Source organism: Eptatretus burgeri, chromosome 12 (assembly GCF_056783735.1).
Source record: "Eptatretus burgeri isolate ZD-2024b chromosome 12, Ebu_testis_v1, whole genome shotgun sequence".
Lineage (NCBI taxonomy): Eukaryota > Metazoa > Chordata > Myxini > Myxiniformes > Myxinidae > Eptatretus > Eptatretus burgeri.
In genome coordinates, this window is record NC_140972.1 from 4,949,328 (window position 1) to 4,975,233 (window position 25,906).

Here is a 25,906-nt window from a genome sequence, read left to right on the forward strand (position 1 = left end):
CCCAATCCAACTTCCCCCGGTTCTGCAGCGGCACATCTTCGGTATTCCGCACATATCTCAAAGTAATCTTCTTTCGATCACCACAAATATATCAGTTGAACAAATTATCTTTTCTCAGAGTGAACAATTCCTTTTGTAATATATTCCTCCTCGAGAGATCAAAACTGAAAACAATAAAAAGTCATGTTTGAATTATTTTTTTTTTTTTTTTAGCCCTACCACCAAGAGGTGATGTATTCACCCCCCTGTTTGTCTATCTGTCTGTGTCTATGAGCAAGATATCTCAAAAAGTTATTGATGGGTTAAGATAAAACTTGGATGAGTTACTTTGGTGTCAAGAACAAGCCGATTCGATTTTGGTTCACGTCCACATTCAGATCTGGCCTATTGGTGAGATACGAAACCTAAACTGTTCAGCCTGGTGGAGGCATGCACTGGTGCGATGGGAAGAATGCCGATTATAATCAGGATTCAGGACTCGTTCCGGGTTTTAGGGAACAGGAATCGATGGGAAGTCCTGCTATTTTGACTAACGAGTAACCAGGTGTACGTACAAGCGGCGTTGGTGGTCTGTGTCTCTCCGTCTTCCTCCAAGCTGTCCTCCTCTGCACAAAGGAGCTTGTCTGCAGACAGTTCAGCACGCAGATGTCACGAGCCGTGCAGAAAGTCTCATCAAATATTAAAACCTCAAAATGCACAAGACACCATATATATTTATGTTTTAAGCAAAATCTCGATTCATGGAAGAGAGAGAGAGAGGGGACAGAGGGTAAAAAGGCAGTGTATTGACAGCAGAGCCAACGATGGACATAATGAAGGGAATGAGGGCGCTTAAAGGGGAACCCTAACGCTCAGACCACCTCGACACTAATCTATCCCTCGATACCCTACAACAAAATGGACATGACGTGTCTTTTTCCGATTTCTGAATTATAAAGTCAGTAAATTTGCGAATAAAAGTCAAAATATTCTTCTTCTCCTTCAGATGAGCCATAACGTCACACCTGGGAGTCGATTGCCATATCCGTACCGTGTCCAGGTTACATGGGTGGTGCGATTTAACTGAAACAGCAAATAATTTTCAATTTTCCACAAATATGCCGAGTTGACGCATCATTTCTGCTCGGAGTAACACATGCCACACAAATGACCGAAATGCCTTAAGTTTGCCAGAAATTGGACGAGGTTTTGTTTGAAATAGCTGGGTGTGGATCAGGCCGACAAAATGTTCGCCTTTGTGCTCGGAACACACAACGAGAACACCGTTATGAAACAACCGAGATGGCGATCGATCTTGAGGTCACATCCGCCACGATTGACAGACAATGCCAGCCGCACAATTAAGTGGGAGAAACAGCCGTCACTGAAAACGAACACCATCTCCAGCCAGCGAGCAGCACGTGAACAACGCGGGAGATTTTAGCGGCGAATCAAACACCTGTTGCCGTTGCCCAGCAGTGACAAGGGCACCTGGAAATAATTATCTATTTCTATTACGAACACAAATTTCTGCAAGTCAAATGAACCACCATATATTTATAATGGTGAGAATGTACAGTAACTGTCGAAAGTCGACACCCCCTTTTATTATTTTCACCTTTTGTTGCCTTATATCCTGGAATAAAATTTCATTAAATCAGACTTTTTTTTTCCACATCATAACCCACAACTTCCAAGTGGAAAAACAAATTGTACAAATTTCATAAAATTAATGAAAAATATAAAACGAGACCATCTTGGTTGGATAAGTATCCTCCCCACCGAGTTAATCCTTGGTGGAAGCACCTTGAACAGCACCATTAATTACAGCTGTGAGTGTTGGGAGAGGTCTCGACGAACTTTGCACACCTTGATTGGACAATATTTACCCATTCTTCTGTACAAAACTCTTCAAGCTCAGTCAAGTTGTTTGGGGTGTGTTGATGGACAGCAATCTTCAAGTCATGGCACAGATTATCGATTGGATTTGGGATTGGGCTCTGACTGGGCCACTCAAGGACATTTATGTTTTTGTTCCTTAGCCACTCCAGTGTCGCCTTGGCTGTGTGCTTCGCGTCATTGTCATGCTGAAAGGTGAACTCCCGTCACAATTTCTGCTTTCTTGCGGAGGGCAGCAGGTTTTCCTCGAGGATTTTTGTGTATTTTGCTCCATCCATTTTCCCTTCCATCTGGACAAGTGTCCCAGTCCCTGCTAATTAGAAACATCCCTGTAGCATGATGCTGCCATCACCATGCTTCACAGGAGGGATGGTGGTATTTGAGTGATGTGCTCAGTGGGGATTGCACCAAAGGTACTTTTTGTTAATCAACAAAGAGTCAAGACTCATGTGAGAGCTAAAACACAGAACGTACAACAAGGGGAGTAGGAGACAAGAGGGGCGGGAGAGAGAAGGAAAAAACAGTGTGGAGCAAACATTAGATCTGTGGAAGGCAGAGGGATGGAGGGGGGGGGTACACGGGGTAAACATGATGGACACGACAAGGACTTTCAGGAAGGAAAATAGGGAATTTGAAGGAGGTGGGTTAGGGGATGGATTAAAGGGGGTAGAAAGGATCATTGTTTTGGGTGGGGGAAGAGAAAAGATGGTGGTAAACAACTGTTTTGAAGACCTGGAGGGAAGAGTTGGATTGAAGAGAGTGTGGAAGGTTGTTCCAAAGGTGGGAAAAAATGAGGAATGAAAGAGTGAAGATGAGCAGTGAAGGGGATTGCTGATGGACCTCGAGTGCCCTGCGGAAATACGAGGGGGGAGGGGAACAGATCTCAGACAGAGCAGGAGAGTGTGAGGCTGGAGAGGAGATGGTAGAAGACAGAAAGACCACCGACCTTCCTGCTGTGACAGAGAGAGGCCCAAAGACTCGGCCTCACCGCGGGAGATACCGATGATCCAAAATGCCTTGGTTTCCACAGCGTGAAGCCGAGAAAGGTGAGAGGCAGGAGCACCAGCCCAGAGGAAAGAGAAGTACTCCATCAGGCTGCAGACGAAAGCTTTGTATGTGGTCAGGAGCTCAGGTGGGCCGAGCAAGGACTTTGCACAAGAGGATTCCCAGTCGGCAACTGGCTTTGGAGGAAATGTGGCTTTCCCAGGAAAGATCATGGCAGATAGTGAGACCCAGAAGCTTGAATGAAAGGATTTCTTCCAGAAGATTGTTGAGAAAGTAGATGGGGGAGGGGAGGTGGTTCAACACGGACCTTTCGGAGAGACATAGTGCGAGTGTGAGATTTGTCAGGATTGAAAGACACGTTCCACATGTTTGACCAGTTTGTGATTTTATCCAGATCTGCAGAGAGCGAAGAAGCTGCTGCTTGCCGGTCTGAGGGATGACAGATGGTACGGCAGAGGGTGGAATCATCAGCAAAGAGATAAAGTAGATTTTCCAGACAGTCAGAGATATCTTGATGAAAACCAGAAAAAGAACAGGCCCAGATTGGTGCCTTGAGAAACTCCAGCCTGGACAGGAAGAGGATGAGAGAACTCTATTTAGGGCAACACGTTGACTGTGACAGGAGAGGAAATCTGCGAGCAATGAGTAGAAATGGCGTTGGATATCATGGGAAGAGATTTTGGTGAGCAGGCTAGGGTGCCAGACCGTGTCAAAAGCACACGATATGCCAAGGGATAAGGCTCTGATTTCATGCCCAGCATTGAGGACCTTCATCCATTGTTGGGAGAGCAGAAGCAGCATATCAGGGGTGGAGTGACCTGATCTGAAATCAAATTGATGATTGGAAATCAAGCCATTGGAGAAGAGAAAGTCTTTGTCTGAAGCGATGACGGATTCCATAACCTTGCTGATGATTTGGAGAAGGCTGATCGATCTGTCGTCGCAGGGATCTGTTTTTGCACCTTTTTTATGCAGGGCAGTGATGTTTGCTGATTTCCAAGCAGATGGCAGATGACGTTGAGCAAATGAGAGGGTGAATAGAACAGAGAGAGGGTGAGCAAGAGCAGAAGAGCAGGCTTTGAGGACACGTGGGCTGATGCCGTCTGGACCGGTTGCAGAATCTGAGTCGAGGTTTGACAGCAAGCTCTCCACCTCGTCAGGAGAAAAGGACACAGAGTCCATGAACAGCTGGGTGCAACTGGGTAAGGCGGGTCCAGAAAGTGATGGGTTTTGGACATAAGATTTAGATGCAAACACCAAGTTTAGTCATTCAGCCTTTTCACATGCGGTATCAGCAGTGCGGCCATTTGAGGTAAGGGAGGGGATGGAAGGGGAACATACACCAGAAACAGATTTGATTAGATGCCACCAGGATTTGGAGAGGGGAGAGAGGTTTGAGAGTTCAGATTTGAGGTTATAAAGATTTGTTTTCTGGCTCTCCTGAGGGAAGACACAAACTTGTTCCGAGCTTGGAAGGAACTGAGATTGCCCTCAGTTGGGTTCGCTCTCCATGAGGCAAAGGCAAGTTTTTTCAGGACAACTGCCTCGCCACAAGCTTCAGTGAACCATGGGCAGGAGGAAGGATAGGACAACTGAAGATGAGAGGGGATACATCTGTGCATGAGGGAGAGCAAGTTTCTTTCAAAGAATTCCCAGGACGAGGAGTTGTTGAAGAAAGTAGCGATGGGAGACCAGTCGAGAAGTTTGATGGCTGCTTGGAGACCCTGCCAATCAGCCCGAGTGAAATTCCAGACTCGACGGTGCTGAGGTGGTTCTCTGATAATAGCCAGAGAGATGTCCACTTTGACAAGGACGTGGTCAGAAGAGCTGATTGGACGTCAGAAGAACAGCAGATATTTTCAGGGAAATTTGTCAAAATCAGATCCAGAAGAGATGGAGTACCATTGGTTGAGATCCGTGTCGGGAAGTTGACAAATTGTGTCAGTACCAATGAGTCACAGAAGTCTTTTGCTGAAGTGCCATGACAGGTGAGAGAGGTACCCACACCCACCCAACTGGCATGATGACAATTGAGGGCAATACATATGAGGAAGAGTTCAGATGAGAAGATAGAAGTTGGTCCATGTTGTCAGATAGTGAGGTGCAGATGGAATCATCACTGTTTGGTGGACGGTACAACACCAAGCCTCAGTTTGGTGCCTGAGCCTCCTCCTTGGTCAAACACGCCATTTCAAATGCAGTATTGTTTTCAATTAGCAGCTACAACTTTTTATATACTGCAATGCTTGAGGGGTAGATGGAGGAATTTCATAGGAAAGTTTGGATTGGATAGTGTGGCATGGCCCGTGGACAAGTAGGAGAAATCTCAATGTAATTTAACTTCGGAAACTGTGAGCTTAAGTGTTACTTGTCACCACATGTGGGGTGGTGCTGTGTTAAATTAGGTAGGGTTTAAGGATAAGTAGTGCTGTGTTCCCAGGATGTGATTACCCCCTGCGAGCTTTTCCTATGTTTTTGCATTTCAAGACCAGCAATAAAAAGGGATAACGTCCTTAGAACAACCACCAAGCTGCATGTCCAGGCAAGCAGAAAGCCCCGCCTCCAGGGGTGACGGATGGTGAAACCACACCCCAGGGGTGGATGATTGATGGGCGCGACATAAAAGAGGAGGGAAAAAAGTTAGCTTCGGAGCGGGACACGAAGGAGAACCAGTCAAAGTCTCGTGTTGGGGGAAAAGGAGCTGAGACGAAGGCTCGGAGTGGGACAGAAGCGACAGAGGCAGGACCGGCGGTTGAAAGAGGAAGGCATGACAGCTGGCTTCCCCTCACCACGGTGAAGAAGACTGCACGATTCTTGTCTTCATGCTGAGGCGAATTAGTTCATGTGGAGGAGCAAGATGCTGGCCATTGACTGTTAGCTGGATCGTGTGGGACCACCCTCGAAGCCTCGTGCTGTGCCATCGGGGGAAGGTCAGGTCAGGTCAGGTATGGGAGCATGTGCCAGAACAGCGTATCGCTACGTCCACTTTCCGCCGGTACTCCAGGGGCCTCCGTCTGGCCATCCCCCAGGCAGATGCCAGGCCCATCCCCATCTCCTTGAGATGATGGTCAACCTGCTGCAACCACGAAGCACGTGGTCGGCCCACTGGCCTCCTCCACTCATGAGACTCCCTCGCTGAGAGAATCTGGTGAGCAGGATCAGCATCAGGAAAACGAGCCACATGTCCATACAGCAGCAACTGACGCTCACGGACTATGCAGGTAACAAATCTCATCCGAGTCTCTCTCAGCAACCGCTCGTTGGACACAAAATCCAACCAGCGATAGCCAAGGATTCTCCGAAGAGACCTGGTACCAAAGGAATTAAGTCTCCGTCTCAGATCCTTGGTCTGAGTCCAAGTCTCGCATCCATAGAGCAAGACTGGAAGTACCAAGGACCTGAAGAGTCGGACTTTCGTCCTCCCGCACAGGTACCGGCAGCGCCACACCCCATGATCCAGTGAATCCATGACTCCCCAGGCCCGACCCAGACGTCTATTGACCTCTGACTCACAGCCAGCAGAGACATGAATATCACTGCCAAGGTAAGTGAATCTCTCCACGACCTCAACATCTTCACCACAAACAGACACAGACAGCACAGCGGCATCCAAGATGTCATTGAAAGCCTGGATCTTAGTTTTGACCCAAGAAACCCGTAATCCCAGTGGCTCAGACTCCTCAGTCAGCACCTCGAGGGCCACCAAAAGGATTTCTAAAGTCTCCGCAAAGATGACTGCATCATCTGCGAAATCAAGGTCAGAGATCTTGACATTCCCAAACGATGGACCACAGCTTGATCTCTCCAACATCCTCCTGATAATCCACTCCATACAAGTGCTGAAAAGTGTGGGGGCCAGTACACACCCCTAACGAACTCCAGTAACAATTGTAAATAAGTCAGAGATGGTACTACAACATTACATAGCACTCTCAGTACCAGAGTAGAGTTCAGACATCAGATTGATCAGTTTTGGTGGCACCCCACGAAGACCAAGAATCCTCCAGAGGACATCCCGATTCACTGAATCGAACGCTTTACAGAGATCAACATAGGCTGCAAGCAGCCCCTGCTGAAACTCTTGTCTGCGTTCGGTGAGGACACGAAGTGCAAGGATACGGTCAATAGTTGACCTCTTTGGTGTAAAGCCTGACTGCTCTGGACGCTGGTGCTCAAGCAGATGGTGGCGAACCCTATCAAGAATTATCCGAGCAAAGACCTTGCTAAGCACTGAGAGCAGCGTCACCCCTCGGTAGTTGTTGCAGTCTTGGCGATCACCCTTCCCTTTCCAGAGAGGAACAACAAGGCCCCTCTTCCAATCAGTTGGGATGATGCCTGTGTTCCAGTCAGAGCACAAAACTGTATGCAACGACACGAGTGCAACATTTCCACCAGCCTTGAGAAGTTCAGCATGGAGGCCACAGATCCCTGGAGCTTTACCTCATTTCAACAGGTTCACCGCAGCCCGTGTTTCCACAAGCGACGGTGGACCACAGTTGATTGGAGGGTCAGCAACAGGGATTGTAACACCCCTGACGTCCAACTCGACAACTGGGGGATCAGCCTCGTACACCCGCTCAAAGTAACCGGCCCAGCGGGCCTTCACTTCAGACTCCTGTCAAGAGCTGAACACCCTCTGCTCTAACTGCAGTGCTCCGAGGAATGGGCTTGGATGAACGCAATGCACGAATTCCCCTGTAAGCAGGACGAGAATCACCTGACCACAGGTGATGCTATACCCCCTCACAGATTCCTCACACATAGGCCTCCTTGTCCACCCTTCGCGCATGTACAGTTTTATGCCTCAGCTCCCTGAACAGCTCAGCTCTGCCATTCAGCCTGGCCCTACGACTCTGGTCAATGGTATCCAGTGTCCCTTGAGAGAGAAAATTCTTCTTTGCCCTGCGGTGAGTTCCAAGACATCTACCGGCAACATCAAGGACGGTGATCTTGAAGGCACTCCACAACTCTTCAGGACCCCCCAAAGCACCCAGACCTCCCAAATCTCCACTGAGCCTGTTTGCAAACTCCTCAGCTCCCCTCTCATCCTTCAGCTTGCCAACATCCAGCCTAGGCTGGGATGGTACCATTCTCCTGGATTTAAGGTGCAACTTCAGAGTTGCGACAACAAGCCGGTGGTCAGTATTGCGGAACTGAGCATTCCGGTAGACCATGCAGTTCTGGATCATCCTCCAGCGACCATCAACGAGGACATGGTCAATCTCCTTTGCCACACCGCCAGCGTTGGAATACCAAGTCCAGCGATGAGCTTGTGGGCGCTGAAACCATGAACCAGCCACCCTAAGTCCATGACTTCTTGCAAAGTTAAGGAACTTAGTGCGATTCTGGTTCATAGTTCCTGACCCGTGGGGATCAACACATGTCTCATAACCATCCCTATCAGTTCCAGTCGATGCATTGAAATCCCCCAAGACTAGAAGTGTATCTCGTCTGGGGCATGATCAGCCAGACTCAAGTGTGCCATAGAATACATCCTTCACAGTGAGATCACTCACCTCAGTCGGAGCAGAAACAGAGACCAGGCAAATGAAACCCAAGGAGTGACGAATCCTTAGTCTCATAATACGCTCGTTGACAGGTGTAACCTCAATTATCATTGGAGTCAGCTTATTGGGCACAGCGACAGCAACTCCTTGGGTATGGTCACCATCAGAGCGACCAGACCAATAGAAGGTGAAACCACCCACCATGATCTCGCCGCAATCCGGTCTCCGAACCTCAGAGAGAGCTGCAATACCGATGTCCAAACGCTTGAGCTCAGATGATAACAGAGACAGGTGATCATCCTCTCTTAGGGATAGGACATTCCAGGCACCCACCCGAAGGGACAGCCTCAGGTTAACCCAAGGAGACCACCATCTGGTGGACGACACCTCAGCACCACTCCGACACACTCTCCCGCAATCTGATCCGGGAATGTTACCCCATGGTTTCCCTCCCATCATCAAAGATTGGAGGTCCCGAAAGCTTTGCCCCATCCCGTCATTCGGTGAGCTGCCCTGCGAAGGGAAGCTACATATACATATATACACATATATATATATATATATATATATATATATATATATATATACACATATATATATATATACATATATATATACACATATATATATATATACACATATATATATATATACATATATACATACATATATACATATATACATATATATACATACATACATACATACATACATATATATATACATATATATATATATACATACATATACATACATATATATATACATATATATATATATACATACATATACATATATATATATATATATATATAAATATATATATATATATATATATATATATATATATATATATATATATATATATATATATACACACATAAAAACGATAAACACAGTCCGTCCATGAAACTACACGTCTTAATTACGTACCGTTTGAACGTTAGTTGCATCATGACGACACGCAACTCTATTGGAATGTTCCTTTTTAACCTTTCGACCCTTTAGACTGATGAGACCTCTTAGATCTTTGAAGACCGTTGAAAACCTTGAAGATCATTTCAACACTGAAGACACATTATACTCAAGACTCCTAAGACACTTTTCTTGTGACCATCCCTACCTTGCTTCACATACTTTTTGGAGGAACATCCCCACATCCTTTTTCATTTTCTAAAATGCTTGAGTACTTGTTGCAGAACATTCTCACTTGGTTAGGATCAATGTATTGAGGTCCTCAAAGTGTGCAGCAAGGCAAAGTGCTGGACTGAGCACACTCAACTCTGAACTGTCTAGCCTGATCCAAATGTCAACACAGCTGAAACCAGTCATCCTGGTGTTTCACAGCCAGGGCAATTCATCAATGCGTGTGCCATACCTCGGATGGACTTTAAACTGGGCATTCCGTCTGCCGGCATTAGTAGGTGAACATTAAACATTGCACGGTGTCCTCCGCAAGGAGGAGGCCAGCAATCGCAGCACCATGAACAGATTACAAATTCCTACCATGACTTCCAGTTTCAGAGTGGCGACCCCTATAGAAATTCAACCCTCATCTAAAAACTGCTTTGGCAGAACCGAAGCTCTGTATAAACCATGGCACATAGAAGGATTGAAACAATTTCAAACCACTCAGAAAGTTAGTGAACCTATATGAAAATAGATGCTGTGGTGAGCCAGGGACACTGCCACACAATTAAATTTCCTCAAAGGAAGGGTTCAGCCCAAAGAGGAGTTAAAGGAATACTCGTGTACCTTGCCTGGGCGCAGGGCTGTCGGACTCGGAGCCTCCTTGGTAAAGCAAGCAAAGGCAGGATCAGGGGGAGCATTAGAAAGAGCTTGGACAAGCAAAGACAATTTGTTGTTATTATTAGTCGATACCTTAACCCCATTCGGGGAGAGGATCACAGTAAGATCAGAGGACAGGATATGGAGGTAAACCTCATACACAGGACTTGGATTTAACAAAAAGTCTTCCGTCTAACCCTGATGTCTCCAAGATTTTAAAAGCAAAACGAAATCACAGCTGTGAGGCCCGATTCACGGCAACAAACAGCAAGAACGGCCCAAACTCCTCCAACAAGTCTCACATACCAACAAGTTCACCCACGCTGGGCCACCGAAAGACGGGACAGACGGAGGTGGACGGGATCCCGCCTGGAGTACACAATGCCGAGAGAAGCTTGGCTGGCGGGGCACGCAGCAGCTGCTGCATGAGTTCTAGCGCTGCAGTTGCAACGTTGTGCTGGGGATGCTGTGCATAGAACAAGCTCACCTCGTACACCTGCAAGAAGAGGGATTTGTCAGGTGATTTGAATTGCTCGTGATCAAAGAATGGAAACTGGTTGTGTTACTGGGACAAACGATTACAAGGAAATGTGTATTGCGACCAGCTAGCAGCAATCAGGTGTTTGCAAACAGCAAGAAGAAAAGGGAATGAAGTTTAAGTGCCGGTGCATGCTCCGTCAAGAAAAAGGTACTTGTTGACCGGGTGCCGGCAGAAATGTACACCCTGCCTGAATGAGATTATCCAAAGCAACCCCAACTTCAGCCTCCTTCTGTGCTGCCCCAAAGCTGCCACGCAAGCCAGCATCAGTCTCTTCAAATTGCAGGCATGGTACCATGCAGCGTAGGGTCAGCAGCACACCCAGCAGTACAGGTACAGGCCGGTCCTTGGCATCGAGGCGCGCCAAACCTGCACAACACGTGGAAAACAATTTAAAACTAGAACGGCACTCGTAGAGCGCATACCTCCGCCAGGCTGAACAGTTTACGTTTTGTATCCCACAGACAGGTCGGATCTGGATCTCGACCTGAACCAAAATCGAATCGACTTGTTCTCGTCATCGAACCAGCTCATCCACCTAGTTTTGTCACATCATACTAAATCTCATTTTTGGCCCATCTCTCAATGGTGATGAATCACTTTTTTCAAGAATATTAGTAATTCTCGTGTCCGGATTCGGATCTTCACCAACATCGAATCAATTAGTCCTCGTCCCACACCCAAACCTGTCCACCAAATTCAGTCTGAATCCATCCACAGCATTTTGAGACATCCTGTTCACAGACACATAAATAGACAGGGACAAAAACATAACCTCGGGCCACCTTTGGTGGCGGGGGCAACTAAACAGCACCTTAACCAGTAAGAATCCCGTAGTCCTATGGGTAGAGTACCCAGTTTGTGAGGATTGTGACAAACGACAAATACACAACTGAAAAGGTTTCCGGAAAATCTTGCCCAAGTATCATACATGGGTTAGTGCTGGTGAGGCTAGCCCACTGACTGACTCGGTAGGTAGCTACATGACAAAATAATTATTATTGGTCAAGCCCAACATAACTACCCTGACACAGCAAGCCGATTGCATCACTCTTCTGCAATACATACTCATTTACATCTTCAGGATTGAAAACGGAAGTACGAATTTTGTTCTTGCTTACCCAGCAGGATGCTAAGAAGCCAAGCAAAGAAAAAGTGTGGCCGACGGGAGTTCTGGCAAGCAGCAACAGCACAGTTGGCAGCTGTTCGACGAGTGTTTGCCGAAGGGGACCGCATGTTCCCCACAAACACCTTCAGGAGAGTCTTTGGGGAAAATAAAATCTACTGGTTATAGCAACCAAATAAAAGCCATATGTTCATGACACAGACAAATAAGAGTCTAAGCTGGGAAGCCAACATGAAGACGTGGCTGAAGGGCTTTTCAAATCCCTCACCTTGATGTCCCCGTCGGTGCTGAAGCTTCCCAACACAGACAGCAGCTTTGGAAAGGCAAGAGCGAGAGTCTCCTGCAAGGCCTCCTCCTGTCTCTTGGCAATGTGGACAAGACAGGGCAGCAGGTTTTGCATGTATGGCCTACCAAGAAAAAAATAAAAAAATAAAAAAATAAAGAGGTAAACACTCAAATGCACGCACATGCATACACAATTATTTGAAATATGCAACAAAAGACAAGGAAACCTCAGCACAGGAGGTATCTACTTAGCCCATCGTCTGCCAACATCCCAGCGCTTCCAGGTACTGCCAATTCTACAGATAATCACAAACAAGGAATTTCACTCAAGTACTGGTGTATGCAATGTCGTGGAATCGTGTTCTTGGATACAAAAATCGAGGCTCATGAAAGAGCAAGTTGGTGTCGGACTAAAAAAAGGGCAATGCAATGACAGTGTGACCACAGTTTGATACAGCAAGAGAATGAGCCAACAACAAAAGAGGAAAGGGGAGGGGGGAAGGGGGAGAAAACATAATAACTTGCAAGTAAGAGGATTAAGAAAGGTAGGGTGAAAGGGGGAAAGAGAAGATTGCAGGTGCAGATATGGGATGACATGAAATGGTGGTGCACCGTCTGATTGAAGCCTTGGAGGAAATGATTCAATCGACTCGTCTGCAGAAAGCAGATCCACAAATGGGAGAAAAGGGTAAAAAAAAAAAAGCTTTGATTTTGAAAGTTTAACCAGAAAGTGGATATTGGAAGAACACAGGTGTCCTGGAGAAGCCAAGGAGGGTCAGAGGCCGAAGAGAGCAGGAGGAATTAGACTGGAGGAGAGACATTAAAAATATTTTTATTTATTTTTTAAAGAGCTCCCAAACACTATTTGCAGGATTGAGAAACATGTTCCATTTATCAGACTGAAATCTTGAATGTCTACAATTATGAAGGCAGCTCAGACAATCAGCATAACCTCTTCACTCAAAGGATAGAATGCTCTGTGAGGCACTGCCCCCCTCTGGCACTGCATCAGAATGGCAGTATTCAATTCCACACCAGTGAGGGATAAAATCCATGATCGTGCGAGCATAATTGCGTGTCCATCGGCACGCTAAAATGTCTGAAATAATTGTTTTTCGGCAATGGAAGGCAAAACAATGAGCTCAATTTCAATAAATCTTCGCTTTCAACAAAAGGTCGATCGCAAGGAGTCATTTGCCGTGTCAGTTTTAATTTAACTATCGTCTTGTTGGAAAGAAAAAAAAAATAATTAATAAATAAGGAAGAAAGGGAAAGGGTGCACAAGAGGCACCGAGGCCGAGGGACAGGGGGGCTTGGAATTCAAACGTTGCACCATTCTGACATAGTATATTCAGAGAACCCCCATCGCCTGCGATATTCGTTTGATTTCGTGATCGTGAAATTTGCCTTTATTACTTTCCCTCCAGTCTATCAAGAAGGCAAACCGCTGCAACCTGTAATCTCCTCTCCATAGCAACCCATCACCTTGCATACTCTTTGCAATCCCATGGCTCATTCTTGCTTACCGACAACTTCCATATTCTTGCCAATTATTTTCCTGCTCGACTTGCCCAACCATGACCTCACGACTCCCCGCTCAAGTGTGTTGCACATCCCTTGTCAGTCTTCTCCCGTTTGCCCCGCCACCCCTTCGTCAACGCTCAATCTAATGCTATTTCGAGCCTTCCATGAGCCTCGATACCTGGATTATAAGAAAAGCGTACACCCATTTTGTTCCACCGGTTATTATTTCAGCACGAGAATTCCGTCAGATATGCTCACTACGTGAGCACAAGCATGAAACACGGATCACATTGTTACCTGCATAGCGATGGAATATTTGCCATTTCATGCACGTGGTATTATTACGATCGCATCTAATCCCTGACCTAATTGTAGATACTGTAAGTACCGTAGTTGGAAAATGTTTTGGCCTTATGCTGAATCACCCTTGCAATTCATTTTAAGTTGATGAATGAGCTTTTCATACATATAAACTAAAACAAAACGTCATGAATAGCATGATATTTGTGAAACCCAAACAATCGATCATTGCCATGGCAACAGCAATTTCGAAAATTTGGTGTGTGTGCGTGCGTGCGTGCGTGCGTGCGTGCGTAAGATATCTCAAAATGTTGTCGACGGATTCGGCCAAAACTTGGACAGGTTGGGCGCGTGACAAGGACAAATTGATTTGATTTTGGTGAAAATCCGATCGCTAAAAATTTTTAATTTTTAAAGCAATTCTTCACGATTGAGAGATGGAGCCAAAAATGATATACAGCCCGATATTTCAAAAATTTATTGAGCCTGATATGTTCGACTGGATCAGGCGTTGCATGGCGGAGGTATGCGCTCCACTGAGTGCCCTTCTAATTTCATGAAGTTTTCAAACCCAACAATATATAGGGTCTTCACAAACAACTCCAAAGTGATAAAGCTAAAAAAAAAAAATTCAGATAAAATGTGAAAATTTCGATTAACAAAGGAAATCAGATGATTCTCAGTTATATAATTATTCAACCCCTTTGCTTAATTAACCCGAAATCACTTCAGGAGTAATTTATTTGTTTGAAATGTTACAAAGTAAGTGTAGTCGGTTTCACCTGTATGTAATGCTCGGTTCCCACTATCGTGTGATCCATTACGAACGCCACGATTGGCCATTCGTAGCTGATCATGGAATTTCTCTGAAAGCTGTTCCCACTATCACGATGTGCGGCACGATTGAAATCGTGGTCTCATCGAGCGTGGTGTTTGTCTTGTCTAAGATCGATCCCGATCACCACGATTAGGAAGCACGATTAGATGCGATCTGTCGCGCTTTGTTACGATGCAATACGATCTGATACGATGATCCCGATTGACAATTGATCGTGTTGATCGTAGAAAAATTTTGAACTGTTCAAAAATTTTATACGATTAACACGATTGCCACGACTGACCTCAAGATCTGATAAGATCGGATAGGATCACCACGATTAGTCCACGATTTCAATCGTGCCGCGCATCGTGATTGTGGGAACCTAGCATAACCGGTGGTTTAATTTAAAAATTAATCTCCCCACTTACCTAAGTTGTTTTAAGGTGCAACTCACTTGGTCAAACTACAAGAGAAACATAAAGATGAAGGAGCTTTCCAAAGAAGTCAGACATAAAGTGGTGGAGAAGCACCCTTCAGGATAGGGTTTATGAGAAGATTTCAGTTACTCATTATCCCTTTCAGCAGCCAGACAAGCGGAAAACTGGTTCGGGCCGTCACTGTAAATCCAACAATGACTGAAACATCTGCAAGGCTCTACGTCCGAGATGGGGGTCAGTGTTCATCAATCAACAATATCCTGTTCCCGTCACAAAGCTGGCCTCTGTGGACAGGTGGCAAGAAAGAAGCCTTACTGAAAACAACGCATCCAAAAGCCCATATGGAGTTTGTGAAAAAGGATTTTACCGATACTGCAGGCACGTGGAGAAGAGTTTTGTGGTCAGATGAGAGAAAAATTGAACTTTTTCGTCTCAATGCAAAGTGTTATGTCTGATGCAAGCCTAACACTGCACGTCACCCAGTCACCACCATCCCTCCTGTCATGCATGCTGGTGGCAGCATCATGTTATGGGACTGCTTTTCAGACAGACCAGACTAACCAATGTAGTTGGGAATCTTCGATTATGCAAGCAACAAGTATTTCACGTGTGAAAATGAAGTCACAAACACCTGCATTTCTGCGGGCGGATGAGGTGTGCCAACTCTGCAAAACGCCAGAGGGCTGCACGGAGTGTTCGCACCGATCCGTTCTGTAAACACACAGACAACACCACACGCTTGTAGCAAGGTATTATGTACACATTTAGGACACGGGGGACCAGAAAATGAAAGTCATATGAAAGAGGTCAAGGTAATTTGAAATTAACAAATTGATCAAATTGATCAGTGTTCATTCAGGTCATAAATATATCTGCACATAAACTTAACCATAGAAATAAATGCTGTGATGAACCAAACTAACATCTTCGGATTACAAGTGCAGATTTCCTAAAAACATTGCGTACTTCCTAACGACCTTTAATGTTCTGTATACTCAACACAAACTGGCCTTTGGTATTGATTTTTATATCATAGGGCCATCTTGGTAAACTTATTCTATGGTTATAAAATCAAGCTTATAGCTACCAGTAATTTTGTAGCAGCTTGGTAAATGCAATTTGTTACGTACTTCCTAATATTTTTGACCCAATCATGGAAGTGAACCTAAAAACTGGTATGTAGTAATGATCCATGTTGAAACTTGCCATTTTAAATCATCACTTTATGCAGAAGTAAATTGCTATTTAAGATGTTCTATCAGATGCATTTCAAATTTCTGGAATAAGATTTTGTAAGCTTCACTATGACTGGGGGAAATTTTGCAACAACTGAGATTTTACACATTTGAAGGTGCCAAGATATGCAGAAGGTCATAAGAAATGTACTGTTTCGAGAAATTGTTCTATTCTTATGTATAATGATGTATATCAAACAAAAAATGCATTTTCAACCATTTTGGACAACATATACAATCATACATGTAACCCATTTCTAAAAAATGAGCTATAAAAATTTGAAAAATAGCCTGTGTTTGGATACAAAAAAAACATGCTTTGAAAGCAACTATATCCATAGGACCCATAGCAAAGTATACTTTTTTTCTGAAAGCACAGACACTTGGGCATTATATAACGTTAAGATTGTTTATCTTATTAAAACTGGGTTCAATTTCTAAGCTTTCTCCTCATTTAGGACCACAGTGTACACAATACCATGCTACAAGCCCACACACAAAAAGAAGGTGGCTACTGTCGAAACATTTTATCATGATGGGTTTGGGGGTGATAAAATAAATAAATTGATGATTAAAACCTGATATTAAAATAAAATATATTAATCCTGAAATAAATGTACTCAAATATGATATGATGTTTTAAGTATGTATCCATTTGGAATTAACATAATTATATTTCTCCTCTGTATGGAAAGATCTCCTGTATATTAAATGTGTAAACAGGTTGAACTTTGCCAGTAAGTTGAATATAAAGAAGAATTGACTGTCATGTCGAACTATCTTGAGAATTTTATGTGGAAGACACAAACGAGTTGGAATATGTACTTAAGAAAATTTACAGGCACTCTGGTCGCTTCAAAATAATATATTGTTACGAATTCACGCCCGCCCGGCGTGCGAACGACCGCGTTAACCAATAGCGGCTGGTTCGCCCACCGAACTAGCAATCCAGTCGTGACTTTCTGGAACAATGCCAGAAACCAGTCACGGGTGGGTTTTTAATCCCACCACGGCCCAGTCCGTATTCTACCCACGCGAAATAGGGTCAATCGCCGAATATCGATATACAGAAGTACCCGCGCGGGTAACCTGCCGAGGGACCGTACCTCGGCGAAGGCCTGCTTGGACACGAACTGCTTAAGCGGTCCGTTCCGTTCTGGGATAACCGAGTGGGTATTATCGCCAGACCCGATTCTATTTATCAGTGATTTAAAAACCAACTAATATTCCGAAAGCAAGATAGCAGTTCAATAGGGGAAAAAAAATGACATGACGAACGGGTTAACATTCACACAAGCACATTTATTTACTACGACACACGTATACAGGGAATACTAAACACGCATGCAGTAAGCAATGCAAACACGTATACTGGCAACAAAAGCACTACAACCGACTATTAGCAATTATCAATGTACAGCACTTACACAGTTCTACTTAAAGACGGCACCACCAACATTCATTCAAAAGAAAAGCAAAGACTACCCACAAAGACAAGGGAGTCAGACAGGGTCTGTAAACCTTTATACCGTGGAGCCTTGGAGACCGATCGGGCCCCACGAGACCGTTGCAAGTTACCTGCACCCTCGTGGTGCCTTGATGGGCGAGTCGCGACGTCTGTCCCCATGGCAGCTCGGATAGCCGCAGCTGACTCGGGCATTCCACGGGGCCGGCGAGCTCTATATCTCTATATATATATATATATATATATATATATATATATATATATATATATATATATATATATATATATATATATATATATATATATATCTCTCTCTCTCTCTCTCTCTCTCTCTCTCTCTCTCTCTCTCTCTCTCTCTCTCTCTCTCTCTCTCTCTCTCTCTCTCTCTCTCTCTCTCTCTCTGGTTTGCGCCACAGAGCTGGCAGAGCAGCGCCTCCAGTCCGCGTCCCTGGTGCCACGCCCGGACTCCCCACCGACCGCGAGCTCCAACGATCGGGTCGTTCCACGGACTGCTTCTCCACAGACAGGCCACCACGAGCCGAAGATCCCGACCAGGAAGAAGAAGCCACCAAAAGAAACCACCCCCCCCCAAGACAGACAGACAGACAGACAGACAGACTTCCACCCAACCGACCAGTGGCGAGAGACACACACAAGTCCAGACCTCCACCGACTGCAACGGACCACGAACTTCACTCTCGGCGCAGCGCTCCGCGCGCCCTTATATTTCCACGGCGCCTCCCCCCTCCCCCGCGGAACGCGGGGGAAGAAGAATTCGCTGCCCTGGCCCAAAGGGGGTGGGGCGCCGGGCCCATTTTCACCCAAAATCAGGCCCCACATTTTTTCACCTTTGACCTCTGGCTCGAATCGCACTTCCCCCACACCAAAGCGCGGGAAAAGCAGGCGGGAAAATCCGTGCGCCACCGATGTTCCTTCTTGTTTTTTCCCTCGCGTTATCGAAATCCCTTGTTCCTTTCCCTCCGCAGAGACGGCCTTCATGAGCGGAGAGGGTTGCGATTTGGTTTGTGGAGAAGGGGATCGGTAGTTGGCGTAGCAGGGAAGGTGGTTAGGTGATTGGCGTAATTGTGGTTGGCGTTGTGGTTGAGGTGATGAGGATGGCATGGTTTATTGAGGCGCATGGTTGTTGTGGTGGGAGGACGGTGGGTCTGAAGCGGTTGTTTGAGAGAGACGTTGGTGGTGGTGGTTTGGTTGTGGTTGGTGGTTGAGGTGATCGTGATTGTTGTGATGGTGGCGTTGTGAAGGTGGTTGTGGTGGTTGAAATGTGGTTGGTCCAAAATAATCAATAGTCAAAGAAAAACACTATCTCAAAGATCACGGCCCGGTTAACATGAATAGTTCCCATTAAACAACGGTGGGGAAATGTAACTGAACACAGACTTATCGATCCAACTGAACCAAGGACCTTTATGGTGTTCTGCGAATTTCCACAGCCATAACAATATCTTCCCAGTTTTGGGAGAGGCAGACTGACTTTTAACCGACATAAGATGGAAACTTGTTTTAATGGCCATTAGAGTTGGCGTTTGACGTCATTCTAGCATTCTGTGCGATTAATATGTCTGGATTTGAAAATGTGTTCCAACCATTTAAGCAGGAGCTGTCAAAGAAGACTGAAGATAAGGTTCACCTGGAGATTGTCAATACCGGGCGAACTGGCGTCAGCATAAGAAAATTATTTAAAAAAAAAAAAACTTTGCCTAACTGGAAACAATATAAAGACGAAGATTCTCCAGTTATGTTGAGAGATCTGGAGTAAATTTGTCTGTCCAGGATCTCCTGTGCTGGCACATATAATCTGTTTGTTCAATAAATGTTTTTAAATTGCATTTACGTTCTGTATCTGCATCTACACTACCATCGAATAATAATAAAAATAAGACTAAATAAATAAATAAATAAATAAATAAATAAGAGGGGGACCAATAGTCCTGTACCTCACCTGGCTGATTGTCAAAAAAGTGGAGTGACAGATGGATCAAGGTAAAAATATGAGCTGGATTGAGAATACACATTCAAGTCAAGTAATAAAGACATTATGTTCACAGTCGTGCAACACCCTGTTGTCTATGAGCCTAAGTTCGAGATGAATGTAGGTAATTTGGTCACAGGAAATTTACCCACTTTGTGTATTATGTCTGGCATCACTGGTGGCCAGATTGTGTTTTGGATCAGCTTCGTTGAATGACCATAAACTATATTTCCGTTGGGTAGGCGATCACAATTTTAAAGTTTTGCATTGATCGGTGAAGTGGTTTGGGATGGGATTGGTAAAGGTTTTCCTGTAATCCAAAAAGGTGGCCAAACCTGATCAAAATGCACTTTGGGGACCTTTATACCTTATGATGACCTACTTATAGGTTAAGGAGGGGGTGACGTGAACAAACTTCAGTTCCACCACACCAAAGATCATTTTAGCCAAGTTTAGTCAAAATCCCATCAGGAGTTTCGGAGAAGTTGCAAGTGTTTACGGACAGACAGATAGAGACACGGAGACGTCATCATAAGCTCACCTTACCCATTTTCCAGGTGAGCTGCAAAAAGACGTACATATTAAAAATAAAAACAAGGAAAAGAGCAACCAGAGATTGCAGACCCTCACCAGGACTTGTTTTGTATGGTGTTTGTGTACTGGTGTGTTACGTAATTAATAAGACACATAACTCGAACTGCTGGCAGTGATGTCAGCATGGAACCGATCAATGCTGGCAGTTAAGGTGAGGGTACCAAGACGTCCTGCTTTGATTGGACACCTGACCCTGACCTATGACATTTATTATAATCATCATTAAATTGAATTCAGAATGGGATTAAAATAAATTCAATTCAAATCAAATGGAAGACAAAATAGGTACTGTCGTTCATTGGAGTCATCAGGAGGAACCCGAACAAGCAAAAAGCAAAGATGAAGTCATCAGGAGGAACCTGGATAGGATTCACATTTCAGCTGCTACTCCTCTAACCGAAAACCCCATCCAGACACGGCCAAGTGAGCCTTAGTCAAAAATAAATCAAAAGAACGCATATCAAAAAAATGTAATAATTCTGCCTGCCACACCCTGCACCCGATCAAGTTGAAATTTGAAACATCGAGATCACAATTCGAGGTCCGATCGAGATCACAATTGTGAAGTTTCATATTAATTGGAATATGGTTGTTTTTTTTTGCAAAATATTTACATTTGGCAAACCCACGTGCATGTACTCGTTTGCACAATTAGTAACTTGTGCAAAGTTTGATTTTAACCCTTTAAGCCGTTCTTAAGTTATCGCAGTAAAGAAAACCGATCACAGACTCTGACCTTTGACCCTGTAATTTAATCAGTTTATCTTTATATCATGCTCCACACTTGTACCAAGTTTGACTTCAATCCCTTCAGCAGTTCTTAAGTTATCACGAAAATGAAAAACTATCACGGACTCAAGGACGGACAGAACAGAAAACATAATGCTGCCAGCAACTTCGTCAACGGAGGCATAAAAATAAAATTTACATTATTCACCGAGGTCATGGGGTCAACACTATAAAGGTGAAGGTCACGGGTCAGCAAGTACAAACTTGCACTATTAATATAGCTCGACATATCATGGCCCCCATAGTTTTCTGGATTTTTCCTGTCAAGAAGCATGATACTGCTGCTGGGATATGTCTGAATCAATGGAGCAGCTTCACCCTCGAGAGTGCAGATGGAATTGGACGGACAAGATTAACCCAGTCTTCTCCAACCAACTGGAGATCGAACGATTTGGCACATCTGAGAAAGAAAAGGAGTCTACCCATAATACATGAGCCACTGATCTGGCTCTCGTAACGCAACGTCAGAAGTCCACGATGAAGACTGGATGGACAGTATTCAATCACAATCGAACCAATAATGATCCAGAAATAACAATTGGAGACATGCCGATTCCTTCAAGCACCGGCCCATGAACTTGATACCTTGTATTCAGGATGAAAGAGGTGTATGGAAGTATCGTCACACATTGGTCCGCAGTATACGATCATCACAGTGGACCAGGCTAGTACCGCAAGCGAGAAGACTTCAAATGGGCCATCCCAGAACACCAGCAAAAGCTCATTCCACATATTGGGGGTCTCCACACATCAATGTGCTTCCTGAAAGCTATTGGAAAGCACATGAGTGCGTCAGGATTGGCAGAAGCACCGGGAGAAAGTGGCATCCTTGGTCCCAGTACAACAGAGCAAGTCCTGAATGAAAAGGCATTCAAAGAAAGCCACACAGGCCAACAAGATCACTCTGCAAGCACTGTGGAGACTATTGATGCAAAGTCTTCTGACATTCTGCCAACAATTTGATGCAGGACTGCGTGACGAGATATCAAATGCCTCAAACAACCCTGATGACATTGAGACCCTCACAAAGCCTAATCGTTGCTGATGAAGCTAGCCACAGGGTTGAGCTGCAGCATGAGCTGAAGACAGTGCCAATATCACCAGCAGAGATGAATGGGTCATTGAGAACTGGAAGTACATACTGTATGTGCTAGCAGACATCAATTGCCCTCAAACCATTGAAATATGAGCTGTGTCGTCCTGTCCAGCAACACATGGACAGGCACTAGTCGTTGCCCTTGGCAAGACCACTGGAGCAAATGCATTTAGTGACCTTTCAGATATCTTCACAACATCAGTAGTACATGCTAGTCCATCACCCAGGTGAATCGGTGTTGTTTTCGATAGATATCGGGAAGAATCCGTCAAGACTGGTCCAATACTACAAAGTGACACACCAAGACCACTCAACCAATTTGATGCGTCACTGAAGGGCCTAAAGTGCCTCTTACTTTAAGTTGGCCAAACTTCTGACCTTTACCCGAGAACTAGTCTGCCCTGGAAATGTTTCTGTCAGAACAGCTGATGGCCAAGGCACCACCTGACAGGTAGATTGTTGGTGCAGTGGAATTTGCAGACAAACAGGAAATGCAGCAATCAAAGATGTATCGTAGTAAGATCTGACAGATCGGTGGACACAAACAGGGTGATACACAGCGAGTGCTGCATCACATCATTGACAACTTCAGCAATGTTGTTGTGTGTGCAAGAGATACTGATGTGCTTCCACTGTTAATGTCACATCATCATTTCTCATGCCAGAATCGATGGATGAAGTCAGCCAGAGCAAACAAACCAAAGTAACAGGTACCAACATTAAGGACATCTTTGACCAGTGCCTCCTGGAGCTGCACCATCAGGATGAGACACCATACATTTCATACACAATCACACAAAGCAATGTGTTCATCAAACACCATAATCCTTCTTACTGTCTTAGTTGATGGACAAGTCACAGAAGAGTCGATTGAAGCAGAAGAGAAATTTGTACGTAGGATGTACGTATTCGACCATATGGACTCTGTAAGACATGGCTCGCTAAATATATATATGTATATATATATCTTGTTGCGATTTCGTGCCCGCCGGCGTGCGATCGGCCGCTCGACTCGAATGGCGGCCGCCTCGCCCACCGGACGGACAATTCTGTCGTGACCCTCCGGGAACTATCACCCGGAGCCAGTCACGGGTGGGCCTTTCGACCTCACCACGATCGTGCCAATCGGCCACCTGCGTAGGATAGGGTTGTTCGCCAAACTCGACCTACCGAAGTACCCACGCGGATGGTAAACCGGGCGATCGTACCTCGCCGCAGGTCGACTCCGGACACGAACCGCTTAAGCGGTCCGTTCCGTGCTATCGGGATAACCGAGCGGTGTTATCGTCGGCCTCGACGGTTCTGATTAATTATCGGGCGTATTAAGCCCACTACGAACCCTTTACGTGAAGCAAGATGGAGATTCAAACGAAGGAAAGGACGCAGCGAAATGGGGAACAATTCAACATAATGCACATTTATTACCCAGCCCACGAAAAGCACACATATACAGTCAAACAGTCAGAATGCACATATACCAATTTAAAACAAAAACAACAATGCAGAGCTACGACCGAATACGCGAACACATGGCAACACTTATACAGTTTTACTTCACAGACGGCGCCGACACACATTTACTCAAAAGCAAAGGAAATAAGCCACCCTCATAGGCAAGGGGGCAGACGGGCCTTTAGGCCAATATGTGCGTGGGACCTGAAGGAGCGGTCAGGTCCGCGAGACCGGGTGGGTTCTATCCGCGTCCTCGTGGCGCGTTAGCGGACGAGCCGCAGACGTCCGCGTGGCTGTGCCCCGACTCCGCGCTCCTTCGCGGGTTTCGTTGGCACCGTTTGGAGTGGCGTGGGAACGGGGCCCCCTTTTTGCATTATCTCAGCGCGGGGGAAAGGGGGAAATTGTTGATGCCCTGGGGGAGGAGAATGGCTGGCTGGCTTGGGTCCCACGACGAGTGATTCCACCACGACCTCGTCGCCGACCGCCGTCTTCCCTGCCTCGGACCCCCGCTCCTTGGCCTCCTCCCACAATTCTCCTTAGCCGACTACAGAAACCACCTTGACGCCTTCGCCTCCTGACTCCACTCCGCTCTCCAACCCGACTTGACTGCCAAAACTCTGCCACACTCCGCCGCTCTTCCAAACTGACACTCCTTCAAAACTCTCTCCGCCACGATTCGCCCTGCGCTCGGCGCTTTATAGGCCGGCAGGAGAACCCATATGCAAATTTCCGGATCAGGATGAGCTCGTGGGCGGAGCCACGCTCGCCCATTGGACAGAGGAAAAGTGGGTGTGAACCTCCCCTGATCCTAGGATTTGCATATTTCGATTTCACACGGAGCCACCTGGAGGCGGGGCCAAGCCGCTCCGCGCTTGCTGATTGTACGGATCAGAAGTGGGCGTGTAGCATTCCTGATCCGAATTTTCCCTCGGAAAGGCCGCTATTTGCACTCTCGGCTCGGTGCGTTGCATTTCGCTGAACGAGCCCAGGACAGCCCGACGCTCAGTGTTCACAGGTGGTGCGGGAATGGCCGGAGAAGGAGAGAGGTGAGGGTGGTGGAGGGTTTTTGGTGGTGGTTTGATGGTTATGGCGGTTGATTCAAAATAAAGATAGAACAGAAAAAACGCCGAACTCAAAGCGTCGCAGTCCGAATGAATCACATAAATTCCCTCTAAACAACGGGTTTGGGGCTAACTACACATGTACTTAAGAGATATCTCACCTATGGGACCTGAATGGTGGTTTGCGAATTTCCACAGCCGTAACAATATATATATATATATATATATATATATATATATATATATATATATATATATATATGTAGTTACAGTAGTGGAAATTCACAGAACACCATTCAGGTTGCCCGAAGATCAGTTATGTCGATAAGTGTGTGCCCAGATTAGATTTCCCCACCGATGTCTAACGGGATTTATTCGTGAACCGGGCTGTGCATCTTTGTTAGCCGTTATTCTTTTGCTATCTTTATTTTAAAACAAACAACATCTCCTCACCACCTTCGCCACAACCGCCAACATCTCCTCACCACCTTCGTCACAACCGCCAACATCTCCTCACCAGCATCTCCACGGCACCGCCATCTTTTCCCCAACAAACAACATCAACAAACGAACAACGTCTCCTCACCATAATGTCCATGGCGCCGCTATCCTTTCGCCAGTTACAGCATCCACAAACGAACGGCATCTCCGCCGACAAACACAAGGACTCCCTCGTTGCAGCGAAAGCTGGTGATTCCTACAATGTCCGCGTTTGACGGCAAGATCGGATCAGAATGACACAAGGGGCGGAGCCAGCGGGGGGGGGGGGTGAAGGGCCGGAGGTGAAAGACCAAACACCACCCCCGAACCCGATAAAAGGCCGGGCTGAAACGCCGAGAAACCAGTTGAGTTCCAGTACGGAGTTCGGTCTGGAGTCTGCAGTTCGGAGTTTAGCTCAGTGGTTGAGTGGAGCTCGGTCGTTGGAGTCCGGTGGAGTTTGGAGCCTGGAGTCCAGGCAAGCCTGCAGTGCAGTGCGGAGTTGTTGATCAGTGGAGGCGGCCGCGAGGTCACCAGCC

General features: G+C 45.7%; 1 protein-coding gene across 5 annotated transcripts in view; it reads right to left on the reverse strand.

The window, feature by feature from the left end:
• Window positions 1–25,906, reverse strand: part of HTT (huntingtin) — a 637,913-nt gene that overhangs the window by 595,552 nt on the left and 16,455 nt on the right. For 4 of the 5 annotated variants that reach the window (XM_085849282.1, XM_085849286.1, XM_085849285.1 and 1 more), the window contains exons 5-11: window positions 15,840–15,919; window positions 12,111–12,249; window positions 11,838–11,979; window positions 10,907–11,085; window positions 10,485–10,674; window positions 10,146–10,181; window positions 555–623 (exon numbers count right to left, since the gene is read on the reverse strand). In XM_085849282.1, coding sequence (XP_085705408.1) covers window positions 555–623; window positions 10,146–10,181; window positions 10,485–10,674; window positions 10,907–11,085; window positions 11,838–11,979; window positions 12,111–12,249; window positions 15,840–15,919 — 835 coding nt within the window. The remainder of the gene's footprint in view (window positions 1–554; window positions 624–10,145; window positions 10,182–10,484; window positions 10,675–10,906; window positions 11,086–11,837; window positions 11,980–12,110; window positions 12,250–15,839; window positions 15,920–25,906) is intronic. The other variant, XM_085849284.1, reaches the window with a different exon arrangement.